The 22,374-nt window shown below is 40.3% G+C and overlaps 1 protein-coding gene across 5 annotated transcripts in view; it reads left to right on the top strand.

Annotated features, from left to right (window-relative positions):
- ptpn4a (protein tyrosine phosphatase non-receptor type 4a) overlaps window positions 1-22,374 on the top strand; it is a 168,806-nt gene that overhangs the window by 127,402 nt on the left and 19,030 nt on the right. For 4 of the 5 annotated variants that reach the window (XM_055638753.1, XM_055638752.1, XM_055638754.1 and 1 more), the window contains 10 exons: window positions 4,027-4,185; window positions 6,422-6,581; window positions 9,728-9,811; window positions 11,707-11,763; window positions 13,000-13,156; window positions 13,343-13,509; window positions 15,534-15,624; window positions 18,276-18,337; window positions 19,250-19,396; window positions 20,231-20,359. In XM_055638753.1, coding sequence (XP_055494728.1) covers window positions 4,027-4,185; window positions 6,422-6,581; window positions 9,728-9,811; window positions 11,707-11,763; window positions 13,000-13,156; window positions 13,343-13,509; window positions 15,534-15,624; window positions 18,276-18,337; window positions 19,250-19,396; window positions 20,231-20,359 — 1,213 coding nt within the window. Of the gene's footprint in view, window positions 1-4,026; window positions 4,186-6,421; window positions 6,582-9,727; window positions 9,812-11,706; window positions 11,764-12,999; window positions 13,157-13,342; window positions 13,510-15,533; window positions 15,625-18,275; window positions 18,338-19,249; window positions 19,397-20,230; window positions 20,360-20,490; window positions 20,889-22,374 lie in introns of those variants that run through there. The other variant, XM_055638756.1, reaches the window with a different exon arrangement.

The raw sequence follows: 22,374 nt of genomic DNA, 5'->3' as shown, positions 1-22,374 counted from the left end.
ATCATAGATAGAGAAGATGGTTATCAGCAGGGTCTTGCTCAGCTGGGCTATTGGGCTGAGGAATGGTTAATGGAGTTTAAAGTAGATAAGTGTGAGGCGTTGCATTTTGGAAATTCAAACCATGCAGGACGTAACAGAATGACACGGCCCTGAGGAGTGTTGTGGAACAGAGAGATCTAGGAGTGCAGGGACATAATTCTCTGAAAGTAGCGTCATGTATAGACATTTGTCAAGAAGATTCCTGGGCTTCATCAGACATGGTATTCAGTATAGAAGCTGGGACCTTATGTTATAGTTGTGAGGATGTTGGTGAGGTCATATTTGGAGTATTGTGTTCAGTTTTGCTAATGAACTATCTGAGAACCAGATTGTGGATAATTTCACCTGATTTACCTGTCTCAACTTCATGATTACTTAAATTCCTTCCATGAGCTAAGCTATCGTCTGATTCACCTCCACATTGTGGACATTGGATCTGTTATGCCACAATAGTGAGAAATATTCTGCATCCAGTCTGAAGAAGGGTCTCGACACGAAACATCACATATTCCTTTGCTCTATAGATGCTGCCTCACCCGCTGAATTTCTCCAGCATCTTTGTCTTCCTTCGATTTTTCCAGCATCTGCAGTTCTTTCTTAAACATTCTATATCTACCTATTGCACGAGTTTGGCTTAACTTTAATAATGTATGGTATTACCTGACTGAATTGGATAACACGCAAATGAAAGCTTTTCACTGTACTTTGGTACACATGACAATAAACCCAACTTTAAATAATGAACATTGCTTCAAATTAAAATATTTTTCATGTTAAAATGAAATACTTCATGAATTACTTGGCTTTTATTTTTTTATCTTCAACCTATAGTTGGCCAGTTTATATATAAACCAAAAAAATCAATAGTTTAATAGCCCAATATTTGTTCAAAAATAGCTAAAATCCTTATTGCAAAGAAGATAATCCATAGCTCATTGATTAGCGTTATGCAGTGTTCAAGTCTCGTTGTTGGAAATAAGCTATTGTTGAACCTGCTGGTCACAGTTTTCAGATTCCAATTCCACCTTCCAATGATGGGGGTGAAATGGGAGGGTGGCCAGGCTGCTGTGGGTCCTTGATGCTGGGTATCTCAAAGACTTGGCTGTTCCACTGTACTCCATGTGGATTGCAGCAATGGTGCAAAGATCTTCGATCATGCATAGAAACATAGAAATTAGGTGCAGGAGTAGGCCATTCGGCCCTTCGAGCCTGCATTCAATATGATCATGGCATCCAACTCAGTATCCCATACCTGCCTTCTCTCCATACCCCCTGATCCCCTTAGCCACAAGGGCCACACCTAACTCCCTCTTAAATATAGCTGTAATATTGCTGCTGTTTAAAACAGCTAAGTACCTACATTTCTACTCCGAACTGGGCGTTAAAGCCCTGTCCCACTGTAGGAGTTCATTCAAAGAGTTCACCCGAGTTTGCCCTGATTCGGAGATTTATGATAATGGCCGCTTGTCGGTACTTGGGGCTCTCGTGGACATTTTTCAACATGTTGAAAAATCTTCACAAGTCTTCCCGAGCTTACCGTGTTTATCGAGTACCTGCCGTTAGCGTTACGAGCCGCTAAGAGACGTCCCCGAGCTCCGACGTACCCGCTACGTTCATTCTACGTGCTTACCACGAGTAAGATTTTTTTTTAAACTCGGGAGAGCAGTTGAATGAACTCGTACAGTGGGACAGGGCCATTAGTCGGTGTGAATTGCTGCACTGTTAAATACATATATACATTAATTTAAGTAATTGTTGAGGTGCTTTCTCATATCCTGGGGTTATAAAAAGCACTATATATGTTCAGCATGCCAATCTTCCAGTCTACAGTGCATTCAGAAAGTGTTCAGACCCCTTCACTTTTTCCACATTTTGTTACGTTACAGCCTTATTTTAAAATGGATTAAATTCTTTTTTTTTTATCATCAATCTACACGCAATACCCCGGAATGAAGAAGCGAAAACAGATGTTTAGAAATTTTTGCAAAGTAATTAAAAAGAAATAACTGACATATTATATTTACATTTACCCTTTGCCTTGACACTCAAAATTGAACTTAGGTTCATCCTGTTTCCATTGTTTATCCTTGAGATGTTTCTATAACTTGATTGGAGTCCACCAGTGGTAAATTAAATTGATTGGACATTATTTGGAAAAGCACACACTTTTCTATGTAATGTCCCACAGTTGACAGTGCATGTCAGAGCAAAAACAAAGCCATGGCGACAAGGGAATTGTCCGTAGACCTCCAAGACAGGATTGTGTCGAGACACAGATCTGGGGAAGAGTATAAAACAATTTCTGCAGCATTGCAGGTCCCGAAGAGCATAGTGGCCTCCGTTATTCTTAAATGGAAGAACTTTGGAACCACCAATAGAGCTGGCTGCCCGGCCAAACTGAGCAATCGGGGGAGAAGGGCCTTGGTCAGGGAGGTGACCAAGAACCCGATGGTCACTCTGACAGAGTTCCTCTGTGGAGATGGGAGAACCTTCCAGAAGGACAACTATATCTGCAGCACTCCACCAATCAGGCCTTTATGGTAGAGTGGCCAGACGGAAGCCACTCCTCAGTAAAAAACATGCTTGGAGTTTACCAAAAGGCATGAGAACCAAGATTATACAGTGTGATTAAACCAAGATTGAACTCTTTGGCCTGAATGCCGAACGTCACGTCTGGAGCAAACCATGCACCGCTCATCACCTGGCCAATACCGTACCTACGGTGAAGCATGGTGGTGGCAGCATCATGCTGTGGGGATGTTTTACAGGGAGACTAGTCAGGATCAATGGAAAGATGAATGGAGCAAAGTACGGAGAGATCCTTGATGAAAACCTGCTTCAGAGCATTCTGGACCTCAGACTGGGGCAAAGGTTCACCTCCCAACAGGACAACGACCCTAAGCACACAGCCAAGACAACGCAGGAGTGGCTTCGTGACAAATCTGTGAATGCCCTTGAGTGGCCCAGCCAGAACCCGATCGAACATCTCTGGAGGGACCTGAAAATAGCTGTGCATCAGTGCTCCCCATCCAACCTGATAAAGCTTGAGAGGATCTGCAGAGAAATGGGAAAAATTACCCAAATACAGGTGTGCCAAGCTTGTAGCGTCATACCCAAGAATACTTGAGGCTATAATCACTGCCAAAGGTGCCTCAACAAAGTACTGAGTAAAGGGTCTGATTATTTATGTAAATGTGGTATTTCAGTTATTTCTTTTTAATTACTTTGCAAAAATTTCTAAACACCTGTTTTCATTTTTTTATTATGGTGTATTGTGTGTAGATTCATGATTTAAAAAATGAGTTTACTCCTTTTTAGAATAAGGCTGTAACGTAACAAAATGTGGAAAAAGTGAAGGGGTCTGAATACTTTCTGAATGCACTGTACCTCATTGCAGACTTGGACTTTTTTTCTTTATAACACATTGTACTGTAACAATATATTATTTTTGGCTTGACGTGTGTAGTATGATTTGATTTTTTTAGATAGCATGCAAATATTAGCTTTTCATTGCATCTCCGTATGTCCCAATGATGGGAGTGAGGGGAATAGACAACTCTTCACCCAGAGGGTGGTTGTTATATGAAACTAGCTGCCAGAGGATGTCATTCAGGCAGATAAAGAACACTTGGACAGGTACATGGATAGGAAAGGTTTAGAGGGACATGGGCCAAACGCAGGCAAATGGTATTCGCTTCTATTGTGCAGCTTTGTCAGCATGGACGCATTGAGCCAAAAGGCCTATTTCCATGCTGTATGACTCTATGACATGGGTCAATAAATCAAAACCAATGTGCAGTGTTGAGGTTTTGGAGAAGGTTAGGGTAGCAGAGAGGGGTTTTATCCAGTGTTTAAAATTGTCACATAATTGTCATTGAGAATTAATGAAAATGTGTTTTGATCGCTAATCTGGTGTTGTGTATCTAATTTACTGTTTTTCTCCTTTGTATCTGTAACTGAAACTGCCAATAAATCTTTGGACCAAAGTCGGAGCGCAACTTTCACTCAGGAAGGAAGTCGTTTGAGACCTTCATCTGTAGGTCACTTGGTTGACCACGTAGTGCACGTATCATCAAGTGAAGTCTTTGCTAACCACAAATCTCCTTCCTCCACACAAGCAAACAGTATTATTCTGGAATCATCTCCGTAAGTTTCTTATCTGTTATTTGAGATATCTATTCAGGGGATTTAGCTCTATCTTGACATTTCGAGTTATTAGGTTTTGGAGTCTTTGCTGTGATCGGCAAGAGTCAAAACTGGAGGTTGATTTTTTTTTTTTTTTTAATCTTCATTCATTTATTTTGTTTCTTAATTTACCTTGTCTCATGCGAACAGTAATTTCATGTTAACTCTTTATAACATAGAGGTAGAATTCTCCATATAGTTACATTTGAATTGTCACAAAATTGTAATGGGAGATGTTTTGAATTGAAGCTACTTTTCCTGCAGTTTGTTCAGGATTTAAATTGCAGTTTCTGTAAGATAATGAGATGTTTGAGATGGTAAGTCTAGTTAAATTCAATTGAATTAATTTCACTTAGTGGTGGCTGTACTTTTTACTGAGGTGAAATGTTTGCTTTAAATCTTGAACTAGAAGTATCACTAATTTGATTTATCATGTATAGAAATCAGCTTTGATTAGAATTGGCACATCCATACCCAGTCAATTGGACTGATTTTAATACTTGGGGCCCTGGATGTAATTTGCTAATACGATAAATTGTTGACGTGATTTCATGCTGGAAATAAATATAACCATGCTCAATTAATGCACTCACTGCACTGTGTATGTCATTGAGCAGTTTGTTCAGGGTGTCACAGAAGTTGCTACTTTATCATAACAAAGTAAGCTGCCGTCTAACCATTCATAATTCTGCAGATAAAACAAGCAGTAGAATTATTGGTTAAAGTATTATTCTGGAAATGTAACAATTCCACGCTAACAGTTCAGTTTGGGTTGCGTCAGGACCACTGTTCACTGGTCTACATTACAGCCTTGGTCCAAGCTTGAGCTGAAGTTAGTTATGCCCTTATCAAATGCAGCTTTGATGTCAGACATTATCATTAAAACACAAGTGGAATTCAACGGAAACTAAATGGCTGAGGTCACATTCAACAGAAAGGAAAATAATTGTGGTTACTCAATGCCAGTCATCTCGGGCCAAGGATAAGCTATCCAAGTTCCTTCAGGGAAAGGTCCCAAGCTCAGTCAGCTGCAACTTCACCAGTGGCTTTCCAGCATTGCCAGACATAGAGGGGTTTGCTGACAGTACAATATTCATCTCCATTCATAACTCCCTCGGGTAATAAAATAGACAATGTCTTTGTCTGGCAAAACCTGGACAAGTTTCATGCTTTTAATTTGTGGTAGTTATCATGCCACACAAAGACCATCTCCACCAAGCATATCTCATCATTTAAATATATTACCATGCCAAATCCTCCACCATCAACCCCCGGGAGATGTTGTTCATTGCTGGGGAGAAGATTATGATCCAACCGCACATGTGCTGTGGCTACACAAATATTATTCTATAATGGGTCAATTCCTCGCTCTTCAAAATCTTTCCACTTTCCAGAAGGCAAGAATCGGATCCAGCAAAGCTCAAGATGCTCAACATCATACAGAATAAGGCTGTTGATTTGTTTGGCAGCTAATTCAAATCCATAAAAGTTCACTCTCCCCGATAATGACACACATGGAATCCCAGCTACAAAGTTCACAACATACCAAGTCTGTTCTGTCAGCATTTCCTAAACCAAATTCCTAATGCCCCTGTCCCACTTAGGAAACCTGAACGGAAATCTCTGCAGACTTTGCGCCCCACCCAAGGTTTTCGTGCGGTTCCCGGAGGTTTTTGTCTGTCTCCCTACCTGCTTCCACTACCTGCAACCTCCGGGAACCAGACGGAAACCTTGGGTGGGGCGCAAAGTCTCCAGAGGTTTCCGTTCAGGTTTCCTAAGTGGGACAGGGCATTACAATAATGCATCTTATTTGGAGGTGAAACCTGTCCATAGCCAAATCATTTGTGGAAGAGACTCAATCTTCAGAATACTGCTTTGCATTTCCACCACTGATGAAAGGAAACTGCTGGAGATATGCTGTGGAAGAGTCTGCATCCTTGGCTGGAAGAGTGTTATTAGCCCTTGTGTGTTGAATGACCCCAGGAGCCTTTATAACATTGTAATTTTGTTTCAAAATGTTTGTTTTTGTAGCTTGTCTTTAATATTCATGGTCTAAATGGAGAATGCAACCAATAAATCTCTCCTTGTTAAGTATCTATCCCGATAGAGCAATTAAATATTTTTTGCTCAACTCAACTATGCTAACAGAGAGGCGTCGATTTTAAATTGCAGCGTACTAAAACTAACTTTCTCCTAGTTGTCAGGAAACGGCTGGAGAAGGGCAGCCACCTGCATTGCCACCTAAACAAAAGAAAAATACAACAGTCCTGTCTCATCAGGCTAACACTTGCCAGCAGGAACTGGGCACCCACTACCACGACTTCTTGGATGTTCCACTCGCATCTGAAAAATCGACAGTGAGTAATGTTTGAATACAGCATTTTACAAACTCTCAAGTTACAGCATGAATGTAGACCATCCAGAGAATTCTAGTTTGTACCATTCTCCCACCCCTATAGCCACACGCTGGATTTCCTTATAGATTCCTATCTAGCTCTCTTGAATTCTGCAATTGCCTCTGTCTTCACTATTACCCAGAGCAGTACATTCAGAACTACTTGCTATACTTTATAAAATGTTTTTCTCATTTTTGATTTTTTGCGAATCACCTATTCTATATCCTTGGATTTGACCCTTCTCTTGGAATAGTTTCCCTCTACTGTCTGTATGCTCTCTATCAAGACCACTCTAAACCTCTGTGCTGAACATGATGCCAAGGCCATGACTAATCTACCCAAATCCCTCCGTTCCCTGCATATCCATTAGCCTATCCAAAAGTCTTAAATGCCACTAATGTGTCTGTTTCAACCACCACCCTGACATCCTCCTTTAAACTTTATCCCCTCACCCTCAAAGCTATGCCCTCTAGTATTTTCCCATCCTTGGAAAAAGATTCTGCGTACCCTATTTATGCTTCTCATAATTTTATATACTTCTGTCGGGTCTCTCCTGCAACCTCCACCATTCTTTTATTATTCAAGAATTTAAGTTGAAAAGGAAAGTCAGAACAAAGCTAACAGCATGCATTAACTCGTGCATGAAAGAATGAAAGGTGTCGATATTCAGTGTAACCTATTGTCTGTGTACATGAATCGTATAAACATGAATGTAAAGCAAGCAGTTGGGAGGTCAATAGCTTATTTGCATTTGCAAGAACAGATGTTTTTTTGCCCAGGACCTGGAATATTTTGGACTGATGTGATTCCCTTAAGTAGCAGGAATGCAACAAGGTTCAACAGATTGATTCCTCGGGAAGGGGCACCAGCCGATGCTTTCGAGGGTATTGTTAATATGAAAGGTGATCTTGTGAAACAAAATTCTGAAGTGTCGTAGACGGTTTTGGTGCAGGGATGATCTCAACTTGCTGGGTTATCTAAAACCACGTGTCTCACTCAAAATAATGGATCGGTCATTCAGGACAGAGTTATGAGGAACTCTCGTGAACTAAAAATGCAGTGTATCCTTGGGAATTTTCCAAAAAGGTCTATTGGTCACTATTCTTGCTGTTGAGGGAGTTCAGTGTAGGTTCACCAGGTTAATTCCCAGGATGGCAGGACTGTCATATGTTGACACTATGGAGCGGCTGGGCTTGTACACTCTGGAATTTAGAAGGATGAGAGGGGATCTTATTGAAACATGTAAGATTATTAAGGGTTTGGACACGCTGGAGGCAGGAAACATGTTCCAGATGTTGGGGGAGTCCAGAACCAGGGGCTACAGTTTAAGAATAAGGGGTAAGCCATTTAGAACGGAGTTGAGGAAAAACTTTTTCACACAGAGTTGTGAGTCTGTGGAATTCTCTGCCTCAAAGGGCGGTGGAGGCCAGTTCTCTGGATGCTTTCAAGAGAGAGCTAGATAGTGCTCTTAAAGATAGCGGAGTCAAGAGATATGGGGAGAAAGCAGGAATGGGGTACTGATTGTGGATGATCAGCCATGATCATATTGAATGGAGGTGCTGGCTCGAAGGGCCAAATGGCCTACTCCTGCACCTATTGTCTATTGTATATATATTTAAGATGGAGATTAATAGATTTGTAACTATTAAGGAAATCAAGGAAATGGGGTTAGCACAGAGAAAAGTACTGAGGTAAAGTATCAGTCCTGAATAGTGGAGCAAGCACAATGGCTAAATAGCTTATTCCTGGTTTGATTTCATATTGTCTCGTTCTTTTTAAATTATAGAAATTATAGGCACTGTTGAGCAGTTTTAAAAGGGGTTTATTGAAAAACCCTGTTTACATTTGAGAAACTTGTTTCTGTAGCATTTTATTCTGTAGTCAATCTTGAGATAATATCAACTGACTTATTTGAGGCCAGAGAATATTGAAAATGAAAATTACTTCTGATCAGAATATATCACATTTTATCTCTCAAACCCATGGACATGGACTTTTGGCTTCAATGTGGCTGCATCCTGTGGATAAAATGCTATGTTCAGCTATTTAAAGAGAAGGCAAATAGAAGAAAAATACCAAACGTGCATGTATCCGAGCCTCTTGTTGATTCCGTTTCCAAATTAACTATTGCATCAATGAAGAAGCACCCATAGAGACTTGAAAATAACTGGTGTAGAGCACAGATTCCCTGAAAGAAGCCGAAACATGTCTGTTGAATGATTCTCAAATCCAGTGAATTGTTATTTTGCATCCAGTCATTTGGCATCCTTGTCGAGAAGTTATTTATATTTTAAATGGGTACTTCATATTGTTCAGTGGCTATACATCCATATCTGAAGAGAGCGCTGGAGTAGCCCAGTGAATCAGGGGGCATCTCAGGAGATCATCTATGCAAATAAGAATTGCATTATTCTATTCCCAGTGCATCTGACAATTTAAACACTTGTAGATAGACACAAAATGCTGGAGTAACTCAGTGGGTCAGGCAGCATCTCTGGAGTAAAGGAATAGGTGACATTTCGGATTGGGACCCTTCTTCCTCGGCACATGTCTGTTGTATTTTGTTATCTGATCTTTTGTTTAAAATTGAATAAATAGCGGTAAATGACCCTAGAAGTCAGGAGGTGACTCAAGGTATATAGGAAAATCATACCTAGTTACTTCGATTTATCCTTTTTGTAAAAGCCTGTAGATATGAAAAATGAAACAGGAAAGAGGTTTATGTGTAGGAAAAAAACTGCAGATGCTGGTTTAAATCGAAGATAGACACAAAATGCTGGAATAACTCAGCGAGACAAGCATCATTTCTGGAGAGAAGGAATGGGGGTCTTGATCCAAAACATCACCCATTCCTTCTCTGCAGCAATGTTGTCTGTCCCACAGAGTCACTCTGGCATTTTGTGACTGTCTTGGAAAGAGTTTTAGCTTATTTTCACAGAAAATAAGATGGAGAATCTTGATTCTCAAATAGTACTTTTTATTTTACCTGATTTTGTCCATTGGATCTCCAGCGATGAGCATTCTGCCATTACTTCTTAACCTTGTAATGTTTCAGAAAAATCTCATATGTTTAGAAATATTTACTTTTAACGCCTCTTTTTTTGCAGCCGAATGGTATAGTTCCTCACGACAATCTAGTTCTGATAAGAATGAAAGCAGATGAGAATGGGAGATTTGGTTTCAATGTTAAGGTAAGACGTTTTGTATTTGCAAACAATGTGCTTCACCTATTCTGAAATCATTTTTCAGTAGGAATTATTTGTAGGAATTGGTGTAGAAGGAAATATTATAATCTACTTGCCGACCTAGACCCACTGCAGTTCGCCTACAGAGCCAACCGATCCACAGAGGACGCAGTCTCAACAACACTGAACCTCGTATTGTCACATCTCGATCGGAAAAATACCTATGCCAGGATCCTCTTCATAGACTTCAGCTCTGCTTTCAATACAATCATTCCGCAGCAGCTGGTGGAGGAGTTGGAGCTATTGGGGGTTGATGCTGGCACATGCAACTGGGTCCTGAACTTTCTGTCGCAACGGCAGCAGACAGTCAGGGTGGGCAGTAGGACATCAAAAACCATAGCCGTGAGCACTGGCTCACCCCAAGGCTGTGTCCTAAGCCCCCTTCTGTTTAGTCTGCTGACACACGACTGTACTGCCAGACTAAATAACAACTTCATCAACAAGTTCGCTGATGACACAACAGTGGTGGGTCTCATCCGTGACAATGATGAATCGGCGTACAGGAGGGAGGTGGAGCTGCTCACAGGTTGGTGCAAATCCCACAACCTCATTCTTAACGTGGGAAAAACTAAGGAGATGGTGGTTGACTTCAGGAGGGGCGGGGAAAACAAAACCATACACCTCTGCACATCGACGGAGCTGATGTGGAAAGGGTCAGCAGCATGAAGTTCCTAGGACTACATCTGTCTGATGACCTGACGTCCACGGCCAACACCACAGCTCTGGTCAAGAGAGCCCAGCAGCGACTTCACCCTCTCCGAAGACTACGTAAAGCAGGCCTCCCCACTACACACCTACGGACTTTTTATAGGGGGACTGTCGAGAGCACACTGACCTACGGCATCACTTCCTGGTTCGGGAGCTGCAAGGCGTCGAACGGCCCAACCAGTCACAGGATAGTGAAGACCACAAGCAGGATTATTGGTGCTCCACCCCCCTTCCTGCTGGACATATACAGGAAGAGATGTATCAACAGAGCCATCTCCATCATCAAAGACCCTTACCACCCATCGCATGACATTTTCTCCATCCTCCCATCTGGGAAGAGGTACAGGAGCATTAGCTGCAAAACCAGCAGGATGCTCCTAAGCTTCTTCCCACAGGCTATAAGACTGTTAAATGGACTTTGCCCCCTGCCAAGTATCGCGCACAAACCCCCACACTGCAGCAGAGCCACTGTTGTGCCGCTGCTGGTCGGAACGGCTGTTGAATGTTTAGTAGAGTGTTAAATTTGTTCATGATACATGTATTTTTTATTTCTATTTATTTTTCCATGCACACTGAATGGACACTGGTTGAGCAACGTTTTTTTGTTTCCTCTGGGTATGCGAATACTCAGGAAATGACAATAAAGATATACAATACAATACAATAAGTGACAAAAAAGCTTTTCACTGGACCTTGGTACCTGTGACAATAATAAACTAAACTAAAACTATATTACTCAAAGCTGATTGAAGGATGGTTAAAGAAAGGTTTACCGAACCTTTTAAATGATGATGAACATTAACTAGTCTTGGGTAATTCTGAGCTATCTTGAGTTGACTTGTATAAAAGGAGAGTTGTGGAAGTTATTGATTTTAAACAATGAACAGCATGGTCCCATCTACAGTAGATCCACATTTGTAAAGTTTTCTCATCAGCAGAAATTGACATATGACATTTTGATTTGCTACATTTAACAATATCTCGATAACAATCCATTACTGATCAGTGGAATCTTGTCAGTAGGCTCTGTTAATTGCAGTGGTTTAATTAGCTATTAGCAATATGTGCTATCAAATTGTACTAAATTGTTCCTTAAAAATGTATTATTCATTCATCTTTTTAATTTCTCATAGGGAGGCATTGATCAGAAAATGCCCGTAATAGTATCGCGAGTGGCACCTGGAACACCCGTAAGTAATGCTGCAGAAAGATTCATATGAAGTAATATTCGGTATGGGTGACACAGTAACAGCAGTAGCATTCAGGGACCTTGACCGCTGATCAGAATATACAATTTTGATTCTGCCGCAGCAGTGGAGCAATTAAACTTAATTACTAAAAAATCTGGAATAATAAATTATCAACATTGTCCGCAATGAAACTATTGCATTTTCATAAAACCCACTAGCTTTCTTCTTCATGTAAGGAAATCTTTGCACAGTCTAGACCTGTTTAAGTATCCTGATTTTTTTACCACGAGTCTTAGGTCAGCAACGATTGAGTATAGGTCAGCAACAATTGAGAATAGACGTTGCTCTGGAAGATGTTTCTGTGGCAATTGTGGCATTTTCAGTACAGTTCGTCTAAAAGAATAAATCTCACTTACAGCTTGCAACATTTTAATATTTTTCACCCAACCACCTTCAATAAATTTTGGGAGAAAAAGGGCAATATTTGATGAATCACAAGTTGCAAAAAGCCAGGAAACAATGTAAAGGGCTAATAAAAAATGAAAACTCTGGCTCTTAAATCTCTGCTAATGAGAGTCCCAATTAAATTGCCTTGATATTGCATGTAAACATAGTATATGAAACATTTGAGAAATTTGTGGTTCTCCAGTGTATCGAAGAAGCAGCAATGTATTACAGGTTTGAATCTCATTATACAACCTAGGTGCACAATCTATAGACTCACTACAGTAATGCAAGTGTGATTCATTGTTAGTCCTACTATATTTTGCATGCAATATGAAAATATCTTGCTGATTTCACCAGATTAATTTTATACTGAAAATCTGATCTATTAACCATAATTTATCCTAATTTTTTGTAATTTATAATTTGCTGGTTACTGGTCACTGGTCACAGTCTTACAACCCTTGAGAAGAGCAAATCAACCACCATGTCTCAAATCATAGTTAGGTAAAGATAACTGTGGGACATCTTAGTAAATTTGAAAGTGCTACATACACATTTTTTTAAGCCACCAGTGAACTTGCTGAACCCCCCCCTCAAATCTATACGTGGAAGCTGAAGAATCCAACCAGATTCTGGTTCACTAAATTTTGTAAGCGAGGATTTTGCTGAATTTAAGCTCTGCTGTAAAACTAGCACTAAATTAGTGTGGTAGTCTGTTCACTGTAGAATGTGGCAATATTTACCAATATTTAATGGCTATTAATTTTTTTTGTCATTTTTCTTCCCAAGGCTGACACTTGCGTCCCACGGCTCAATGAGGGTGATCAGGTTGTACTGATCAATGGTAGGGATATATCCGATTACACACATGACCAGGTTGTCGCGTTCATCAAAGCCAGCTGTGAGATTCTCTCTGAAGAACTATTATTACTAGTTCGGCCAAATGGTAAGTGTGGATCTTCAGAAATGTGATTGCATCTTTGTATGTAGCAGATTAACCTCTGTTCGAGCTCGAAGGATTTTTAATATTTGGAATGTGTGATTGAGCTTTCTGACCCCTATTTCGCCCAAGTACTATATAAACATTGTTGTCGAAGTCCATTAAGTAATTGTGTGAAACGTGTCTTCTCAGCTGTTTATGATGTTGTGGAAGAGAAGGCAGAAAGTGAACCTGATTTTCAGTATATTCCAGAGAAGTCTCCTTTGGATGTAACCCACCAGGATGATGATGCCTTAAGAGAGTCGATGATACATTTGCGGGATGGTCTTGAGACTGGAACAATTCTTGCGCAGTTTGATGTAAGAAGCGATTTCAGCATTAAAATGTATAAAGTTTATTTAAACATACCTTTTCACACTTTGTGGAATGAGCTGCCGGATGAGATAGTTGAGGCAAGTACTATCGCAATGTTTAAGAAACACCGGGACAGGTACCTGGATAGACAATAGGTGCAGGAGTAGGCCATTTGCCCTTCGAGCCAGCATCGCCATTCAATGTGATCATGGCTGATCATCCCAAATCAGTACCCCGTTCCTGCCGTCTCCCCATATCCCCTGACTCCGCTCTCCTTAAGAGGCCGATCTAGCTCTCTCTTGAAAGTATCCAGAGAACCGGCCTCCACCGCCCTCTGAGGCAGAGAATTCCACAGTCTCACAACTCTCTGTGTGGATAAAGTGTTTCCTCATCTCCATTCTAAATGGCTTACCCCTTATTCTTAAACAGTGGCCCCTGGTTCTGGACTCCCCCAACATTGGGAACATGTTTCCTGCCTCTAGCGTGTCCAAACCTTTAATAATTTTATATGAGATATCCCTCTCATCCTTCTAAACTCCAGAGTATACAAGCCCAGCCGCTCCATTCTCTCAGCATTTGACAGTCCCGCCATCCCGGGAATTAATCTTGCAAACCCACGCTGCACTCCCTCAATAGCAAGAATGTCCTTCCTCAAATTAGGGGACCAAAATTGCACACAATACTCCAGGTATGGTCTCACCAGGGTCCTCTACAACTGCAGAAGGACCTTTTTGCTCCTATACTCAACTCCTCTTGTTATAAAGGCCAACATGCCATTTGCTTTCTTCACTGCCTGCTGTACCTGCATGCTTACTTTCATTGACTGATGAACAAGGATACGTTTGGAGGGATAGATGGGCCAAATACAGGCAAGTGGGACTATTGTAGATTGGACATGCTGGTCAGTGTGGGCATGTTGGACCGAAGGGCCTGTTTCCCAAATTATGATTTGAATCAATACAAGTAATATAACATGCATGCACGGCAATCTCTGAAAAATTGGCTGTGTTATAAGGTCAGTTGATAAATAATTGTGGTGGAGATGGAGGCCATTTGATCTTTTTTGCCTGTGCTATTTAACCAATTAATCCAACTCCTCTGTTCTTTCCCTTTACTTTTCCTTAACTTTCCTCCAAGTTTTCAGCTAGTTTGAATTTATTGAGTCTGCTCCACATTCCTCTTTATGAATTCCACATTATAAAAATTCTTTGTTTGTGTCGCCTCTGTTATTTCGCTATTTACCTTTAGATTTATGACTAGTTAGCGATAAATAGTTAAATGAGGATAAATAGTTATTTTCCACCAACGTGACTCCACCGACGTTATTCATGATTTTGAAAGAATGGGCAGTTATAATTATCGAAGTTGTTAGGATAATGAATAACAATTTGCAAGTGGAGTGACATAGAAACATAGAAATTAGGTGCAGGAGTAGGCCATTCGGCCCTTCGAGCCTGCACCGCCATTCAATATGATCATGGCTGATCATCCAACTCAGTATCCCGTACCTGCCTTCTCTCCATACCCCCTGATCCCCTTAGCCACAAGGGCCACATCTAACTCCCTCTTAAATATAGCCAATGAACTGGCCTCAACTACCCTCTGTGGCAGAGAGTTCCAGAGATTCACCACTCTCTGTGTGAAAAAAGTTCTTCTCATCTCGGTTTTAAAGGATTTCCCCTTTATCCTTAAGCTGTGACCCCTTGTCCTGGACTTCCCTAACATCGTGACATATTTAATAACCACCTGAACATACAGCAAACTGAGTAACATCTAATTCATTCATCTAAGAAAATGCAGCATTTGTTCAGAGAAAACTACATCTTCCATTTGAATTGCCTGAAGTGTTCACCTAAACTATTGGTATTTAAAGTAAGCTTGTGCAAATTGCTCCTTTCATGCTTTGTCAAGTACCTTATCATTGGACCTGAATTGTAAATGTACATTAGGTTTATCGTGGGGGGTTTTTTGTCCAGCAAGTTATGTTCCTTTGTCATCATTGAAAATAAACATTTTCTTTTTTTTTTAGCAACTGTATAGAAAAAAGCCTGGTATGACAATGTTGTGTGCCAAGTTACCTCACAATATTTCCAAAAACAGATACAGAGACATCTCACCTTGTAAGTAAAGCTTTTTTTTTTATGGCAATGGTTCAATCAAGGAATTTATAATCGACAAAATCTTGTAATAGTGTAGGCTTTTATGGTTTTGTATCACAATCCGTTTTTTATTTTTGTAATCTCTAAGGACGACAAAGTGCTTCTGTTCTGCAACACATCAGCAAATCCCTTAATCTTGCAGAATTTTGTCACAGACTGCTTATACACAGCAAAATCATTTTTAGAACTTTTTCTTTGTTCTCTTTCACCTTGCAAATAAGGTACTATGAATTTATTACATTTGAGCAAATATTTCTAACGCGTCATCTGAAAATGCATTGTAGGTCATTTCTTAGCTTGGAAGAAGTGGAACTACCACTTGTTCTGATTTTATCATCTATAAACATTTCCAACACTGAAACTGTCCTTTCAATCTATGTGACAGTGTTTCTGTAATCTATTTCCCTCCTATTTCTTCCTGTTCTTCTCATGTGAGGTGAAACAATGTTCTAGAGCATAATGCGGGTCTATCTACCATCATAGTTGGACTATTAAGGGCCTATCCCACTTGGGCGTTATTTGCGCGTCATTTACGCGACATCATTTGCGTGACACGAGGCGTGCGTCGCGACGTGCAAGTGAGGAGCGCATGGTGAGACGTGGCGTAGGCAGTTGCGCGCCGCGCCCCAGGATTTTGGGATTCACAAAATCTCCGCGCGCCACCTGCTTGACGCGCAAATGACGCACAAGTGGGACAGGCCTTTTAATTACCACAGTTCACTTCCACTTTCCACCTCAACAGTGTAGCCTCCCAGTTATCTGTACTGAGCTAAACTGGTATCGAGCAGCATAGAAATGATTGGTCTTGAGCACATTCAAGGACCTTCCATACGTTTAATCAATAGACCCCATCACTTAGGGCCTTATTCTTGACCTCTTAAATTAACCACCTTTGTATGTAGTCATGTCCAGGTGTTGGTTGAAACTAAACATGCTATTCTATTCTGAGATGGCTGTTTTAGCCCTCAGACTACCATAGCTTTATCCTACTAGGAGGCACCAAAAGCAACTTTGTGTATCAAAACTAATTTCTATCTAAACCATCTCTATCCAAGAGATCCCAAGCCCGGCGACTCTTGGTGTGCTAGGCATAGGTGGATCTGCAATCGCGCCTTACAATCGATCCACTCTTTTTTAAATCTCTGCTCCAATAACAGCATTTCTTTAGCAATGTTACAAAATTTTGAGATTTAAAAAATCAAGTCTGCAATTTATCCCATCAGATAAAGCATAACAATAAGTTTAATTTGACACCAAATTCACTTTCATATCTCAAGTATTAAAAAAATTATGACCATTTTCATACTCGGAAATTAGCATCTTGTTCCCTATTGATTTTCAATGGACATTACAAAAAAGCTGTGATCTTGGATAGTCAAACGCCCATTTCTTAAGGAAAAATTAACATTTTTAAATAGCCTAAGTGTCCAAAGATTATTCACAAATAATTCACAATATAACATGATTTTTATATCTAATTTACATTAATTTATAGGCCAAATGGAAGGAATTTAGTGTTCAATTGCTGTAAATAAATGCCCATTTAAATCGGCTTTCTAGTGGGTTCATGTGGAACGCACTGGTTTAGAACGTTGACATAGCGCTGGATTAGTGCCCTCAAATGCCGAGAAAAATACTGCGGGTTATAAAAAGCCCAAAATGAACTATTCGTTATAGATAACTTGACATTCAGGGTTATATATATGCCCCATTTAATGTAAAAATAAGGTACATACCTTTAATTGTTTGCTTTATAAAACCCTGGGGCTGCGAGAGGTTGCGAAATCAGAGAGTAATTTTAAAACTATTATAACTATATTATCGAGGCCTATAAAACTAATAATACCTTTTGCGACCGGGTCTTGCAGCGATTTTTCGTTAATGATTTACTAGGCTGAACATGTGCGATTAGTACAGCCTAGTAAAAATCGCGTTTTAAACCCGCCCCCTCCAAACAGCGCCAAAATCGCCGACATGGCTGAGGGCAGATTCCCAATGACGATTCAGGTAGGTTTTGTAACATACCTAATTTCTTACTTTAACTATGCTATTCCCTTTTCACTTTGTACGCTGTGGATGGCTCGATCATAATCACGTATTATCTTTCCGCTGGTACGCAACAAATGCTTTCCACTCAATACATGACCATTTTGGGCCATCTTGTCCACCTTCATCAATATTAACCGTACCACCTAGGGCCCTACTAATCACTTATTTTTCTGCCCCTGACCCCTCTCTCCCTCCAACCCTCATTTCATTCCAAGCTGCTGGGCAATTAAAGTCATGTGATGGGACAGAATGGGATGGGGTTGATACAGGGCTGGCAGTCAATACTGAAGATCAACAAAATACATGATAATGATAATCATTTTCCAAAATGTCCAGGCAAATAAATAGTCAGCATTGTGCATCTTTTTTATTTATTGTCAGACTGTCAAGGGTTATAACTCCAAATATTTGGAGCATTTTTTCTGTATTTTATACAACGTTTTCATTCTGTTTTAACAATTTATCAATTCTATTATATCACAATTGTGGTATTAAATAATTTTATTGAATTAAGTCTAAATATCCCATTGCCTGAATTACCAACCTCTTTGTTTTCCTTGCAGATGATGCAACACGGGTTATTCTAATGGGTACTGATGACTACATCAATGCAAATTATATAAATGTAAGTAGCTGTGTCCTCTTGAAATTGTATTCTACATCGCAATAAGCCATTGTGAAGAAGCTATGTACAATATATATCAAGCTAATGAGCAGTACATTTACCAATGATACAGCGTTTTAAAATCTTGCCCATAAATTACAAGAACATGTCTTGCAGTTCCCCACCAAGAAGTATTATCTTCTTAGTACTCTATGAATCCTAAAAGTTCTTGTTAGAACTGTTATAAAGTCATAGTGTGATACAGTGTTGACCAGGATATCCATCTATGGTAATCTTACTTTCCTGTGTTTGACCCATATCCCTCTAAAACGTAGACAAAAGTGCTGAAGAAACTCAGCGGGTGTGGCAGCATCTATGGAGCGAAGGAGATAGGCAACGTTTTGGGCCAAAACCCTTCTTCAGACAGAAACCCTTTGCTCTATAGATGCTGCCGCATCCGCTGAGTTTCTCCAGCATTTTTGTCTACCTTCGATTTTCCAGCATCTGCAGTTCCTTCTTAAACATTCCCTCTAAACCGTTTCTATTTATGTCCAAATGTATTTTAAATGTTATAGTACCTGCTGTTCTATATAGTACCTAACAGTTCCTTTGGCAGTTCATTCCATATTTGTTCAACCCTATATGTGAAAAAACTGCCCATCGGGTTCCTACTAAATCTTCCTCCTTTCACTCTATAGATATTTATTTCTGAATGGCATGATGGAATCATTTTAAGGCTTCTTTAATCTCATTTGGTTTGGATGTTTTGAGTTTTGTCCATTGTGCAATATAAGAGTTTTTAATTGATTGCTTTTTCCTTTTGAGTATCTGTTCTTACATGGCACAGAACAAATACTTCACATTCTAACGATGAACTTGGACCAGAGTGCGTAATATTATCAGCATTAATTTAGACATGTTACATTTTTCCAGATGGAAATCCCTTCTTCCAGTATAATAAATCAGTACATCGCTTGTCAGGGGCCCTTGCCCAATACTTGTCCAGATTTTTGGCAGATGACTTGGGAACAAGGATCCTCTCTGGTTGTGATGCTAACCACTCAAGTAGAAAGAGGCAGAGTGAGTACATTGCATGGATTGTTTCCGAGTTGAATAAAAAGCATAATTTGTGCTGTCATTTTGTACTTATGCCGGTGGGGGTGAGAAACCAGTCTGTCGGGAACGGATCTGTTGGCTCCACCAGGGTCGGACTTCCAGACCCACATCCACAGCGTTTGGCGTAACAGTCCCGATGAGGTCGAGATCAGCTGCCTCACCCGGCCTAGGCGCCACATTTCTGGGGGGTCTTCCAGGACGGGGGGTGGGTTTTAACTGTGCACTTGTAATTTTGAGCGGATTAAGAGGTCATGTCATAAGTGACAGGAGTAGAATTAGGCCGTTCGGCCCATCAAGTCTACTCCGCCATTCAATCATGGCTGATCTATCGCTCCTAACCCCATTCTCCTGCCTTCTCCCCGTAACCTGCGACACCTGTACTAATCAAGAATCTATCTATCTCTGCCGTAAATATATCCACTGACGTGGCCTCCACAGCCTTCTGTGGCTAAGAATTCCACAGATTCACCACCCTCTGACTAAAGAAGAGGTGCCGGATCACCAGTTGCCGGAAAGTCGTTGGTGTTCCGAGATGTGAAAAAGCAGGTGATGTTTGTCCTGTATTTGGATGGGGTTGGCTGCCACTCCAGAACATGCTCCTTTTCCAACAAAACACAACTGTAGGATTTTGCACTTTGAATTTTTTTTTAAAAAATCGCTTTAAATGTAGATTTCAATCCTTGCCATTACTGTCTAGGACAGGTGGTATCATTTCCAATAGTAAGTCAAATTTGAAAGCAGTTTTCTTCCTATTCAGGGAATTCAATGACATTTACATGATGTATCTTCCCAATGTAGGTCAAGTGTCACCAGTATTGGCCTGAACTTTCTAAAAATGCATCTTATGGGAATTTTGAAGTTGGTTGTCATTTGGAAGAAGGAAACCCTGCATATGTCTTCAGAGAATTGACTTTAACTAATTTAGAGGTAGGACAACTGGGATTGTTCCTTTCAGTGTGACCCATGTTACATATGTGTCTTTATCATCTCCAGCCATGGAGGCTTGTGTTACTATGTTTGCCAGTTCTGAGTAGTAACCACAAAATGTTTACACATAGGAATGGTTTGGGAACCTGTGAACTCAGCATTGTGACAATTCAAGTAACAGAAGTTCGCCCTTCGGGAATTCACAAACCACAGCCAAAAAACATTGGATATGGGATAAAAGTTCACTCTTACGGAATTCATCTGAGAAAAATAAACACTATATATGAAACAAACAAATTGTCAGTTTTTGTTTGTTACCTAATATCGAGATATGAATGGGTTTTCTTGGGGCACTACCCCCACCCTGTAACGGTCATAGTCATATAATAGTGTGGAAACTGGCTCTTCGGCCCAACTCACACACACTGGCCAACAATCTCCTAGCTACACGTCCCACTTGCCTGCGCTTGGTCCATATCCCTCCAAACCTGTCCTATCCATGTAGCTGTCCAACTGCTTCCTAAATGATGGGATAGTCCCAGCCTGAACTGCCACCTCCGGCAGCTTGATCCATACACCCACCCCCCCCCCCCTTTATGTGAAAACCTTACCCCCTCGGATTCCTATTAAATCTTTAACCCTTCACCTTGAACCTACGTTCTCCGGTCCTCGATTCCCCTACACTGGACAAAAGACTCTGTGCAATTACCCGATCTATTCCTCTCCTGCCTTTGTATACCTACCTTTATCTTCCTGCGCTCCATGAAATGGAGACCCAGCCTACTCAACTTATCCCTATAGCTCACATCCTCTAGTCCTGGCAACATCCTTGTAAATCTTTTCTGAACCCTTCAAGCTTGACAATATCTTTCTTATAACATGGTGCCCAGAACTGAACACAATATACTAAACCAACATCTTATACAACTTCTTCACCAACGTCATTTGCAACTGTAACATAACCTCCCAACTTCTACACTCAATACTCTGACTGATGAAGGCCAATGTCCTCAAAGTCTTTTTGACCACCTACGACTCGACCTTCAAGGAACCATGCACCTGTACTCCTCGATCACTCTGCTCTACAACACCACCCAGTGGCCTATAATTTACTTAGGTCCTGTCCTTGTTCGACATCCCAAAATGCAACACCTCACACTTTTCTGTATTAAATTCCATCAACCATTCCTCTGCCCACCTGGCCAATCGATCCAAATCCTGCTGCAATCTTTTACAACCATCTTCACTATCTGCAAAACCACAAACTTATGCAGATGCAAAAAAATGGTGCCCCGTAGGAGTTACTAATTATTAAACTTGTCTAACATATCTTATCTGCCTCAGAATCTCCAGTACGAATAAAGATTCTTGTTTGTAAACATTTGTGTCTTATGATGCCATCTAATGTTTTTAATTAGACATAAATTGTGAAATGCATCATATAATGAAAAACACTTTTGTGTTTTTGTTAAATGATACACCTCATAATTTTATTTTTACTGGTAAAATACTGCTTTTATGTGCTTATATATTCAAGAAAATAATTTTACTTTACTGCTGACAGTTGAAAGTCCTAATTGTCTTTCTCAAATTTTATTAATATTTTGATATTTTCAACTGTAGTAGGTTGACTAGGTTTTAACCGCGAGTCAGGCTGAGTTTTCAAATGTAAGTTGTTGCTTCAATGCAATGTCATGGGAGCACTGCAATATTGGGAGTGCCATCTTTCAGAAAAGATTTAAACGTGTCTGCCCCTTGAGATGAATATTTTTAAAAATACTACTTTGAAGAATAGATATCCTGTTCCATATTCAATATTTAACCCATAGTTACCTGTGAAACTCTATTACTCTAAGGACTCTTTGAGAGTTGGGAGGAAAATAGAAGAAAAGCTGTTTTAGCCTGACTTTGTGTTTGTAAATCATAGCAAATTTTTAACAAAACATTCTCTCAGAAAAATAACGTCCATGGATCCACCAATGTTTAAATTTAGTTTAGAGAAACAGCGTGAAACA

Source organism: Leucoraja erinacea, chromosome 7, assembly GCF_028641065.1.
Source record: "Leucoraja erinacea ecotype New England chromosome 7, Leri_hhj_1, whole genome shotgun sequence".
Classification (NCBI taxonomy): Eukaryota; Metazoa; Chordata; class Chondrichthyes; order Rajiformes; family Rajidae; genus Leucoraja; species Leucoraja erinaceus.
The sequence above is the reverse complement of the archived record's forward strand: the minus strand, read 5'-3'. Positions and strand labels throughout refer to the sequence as shown.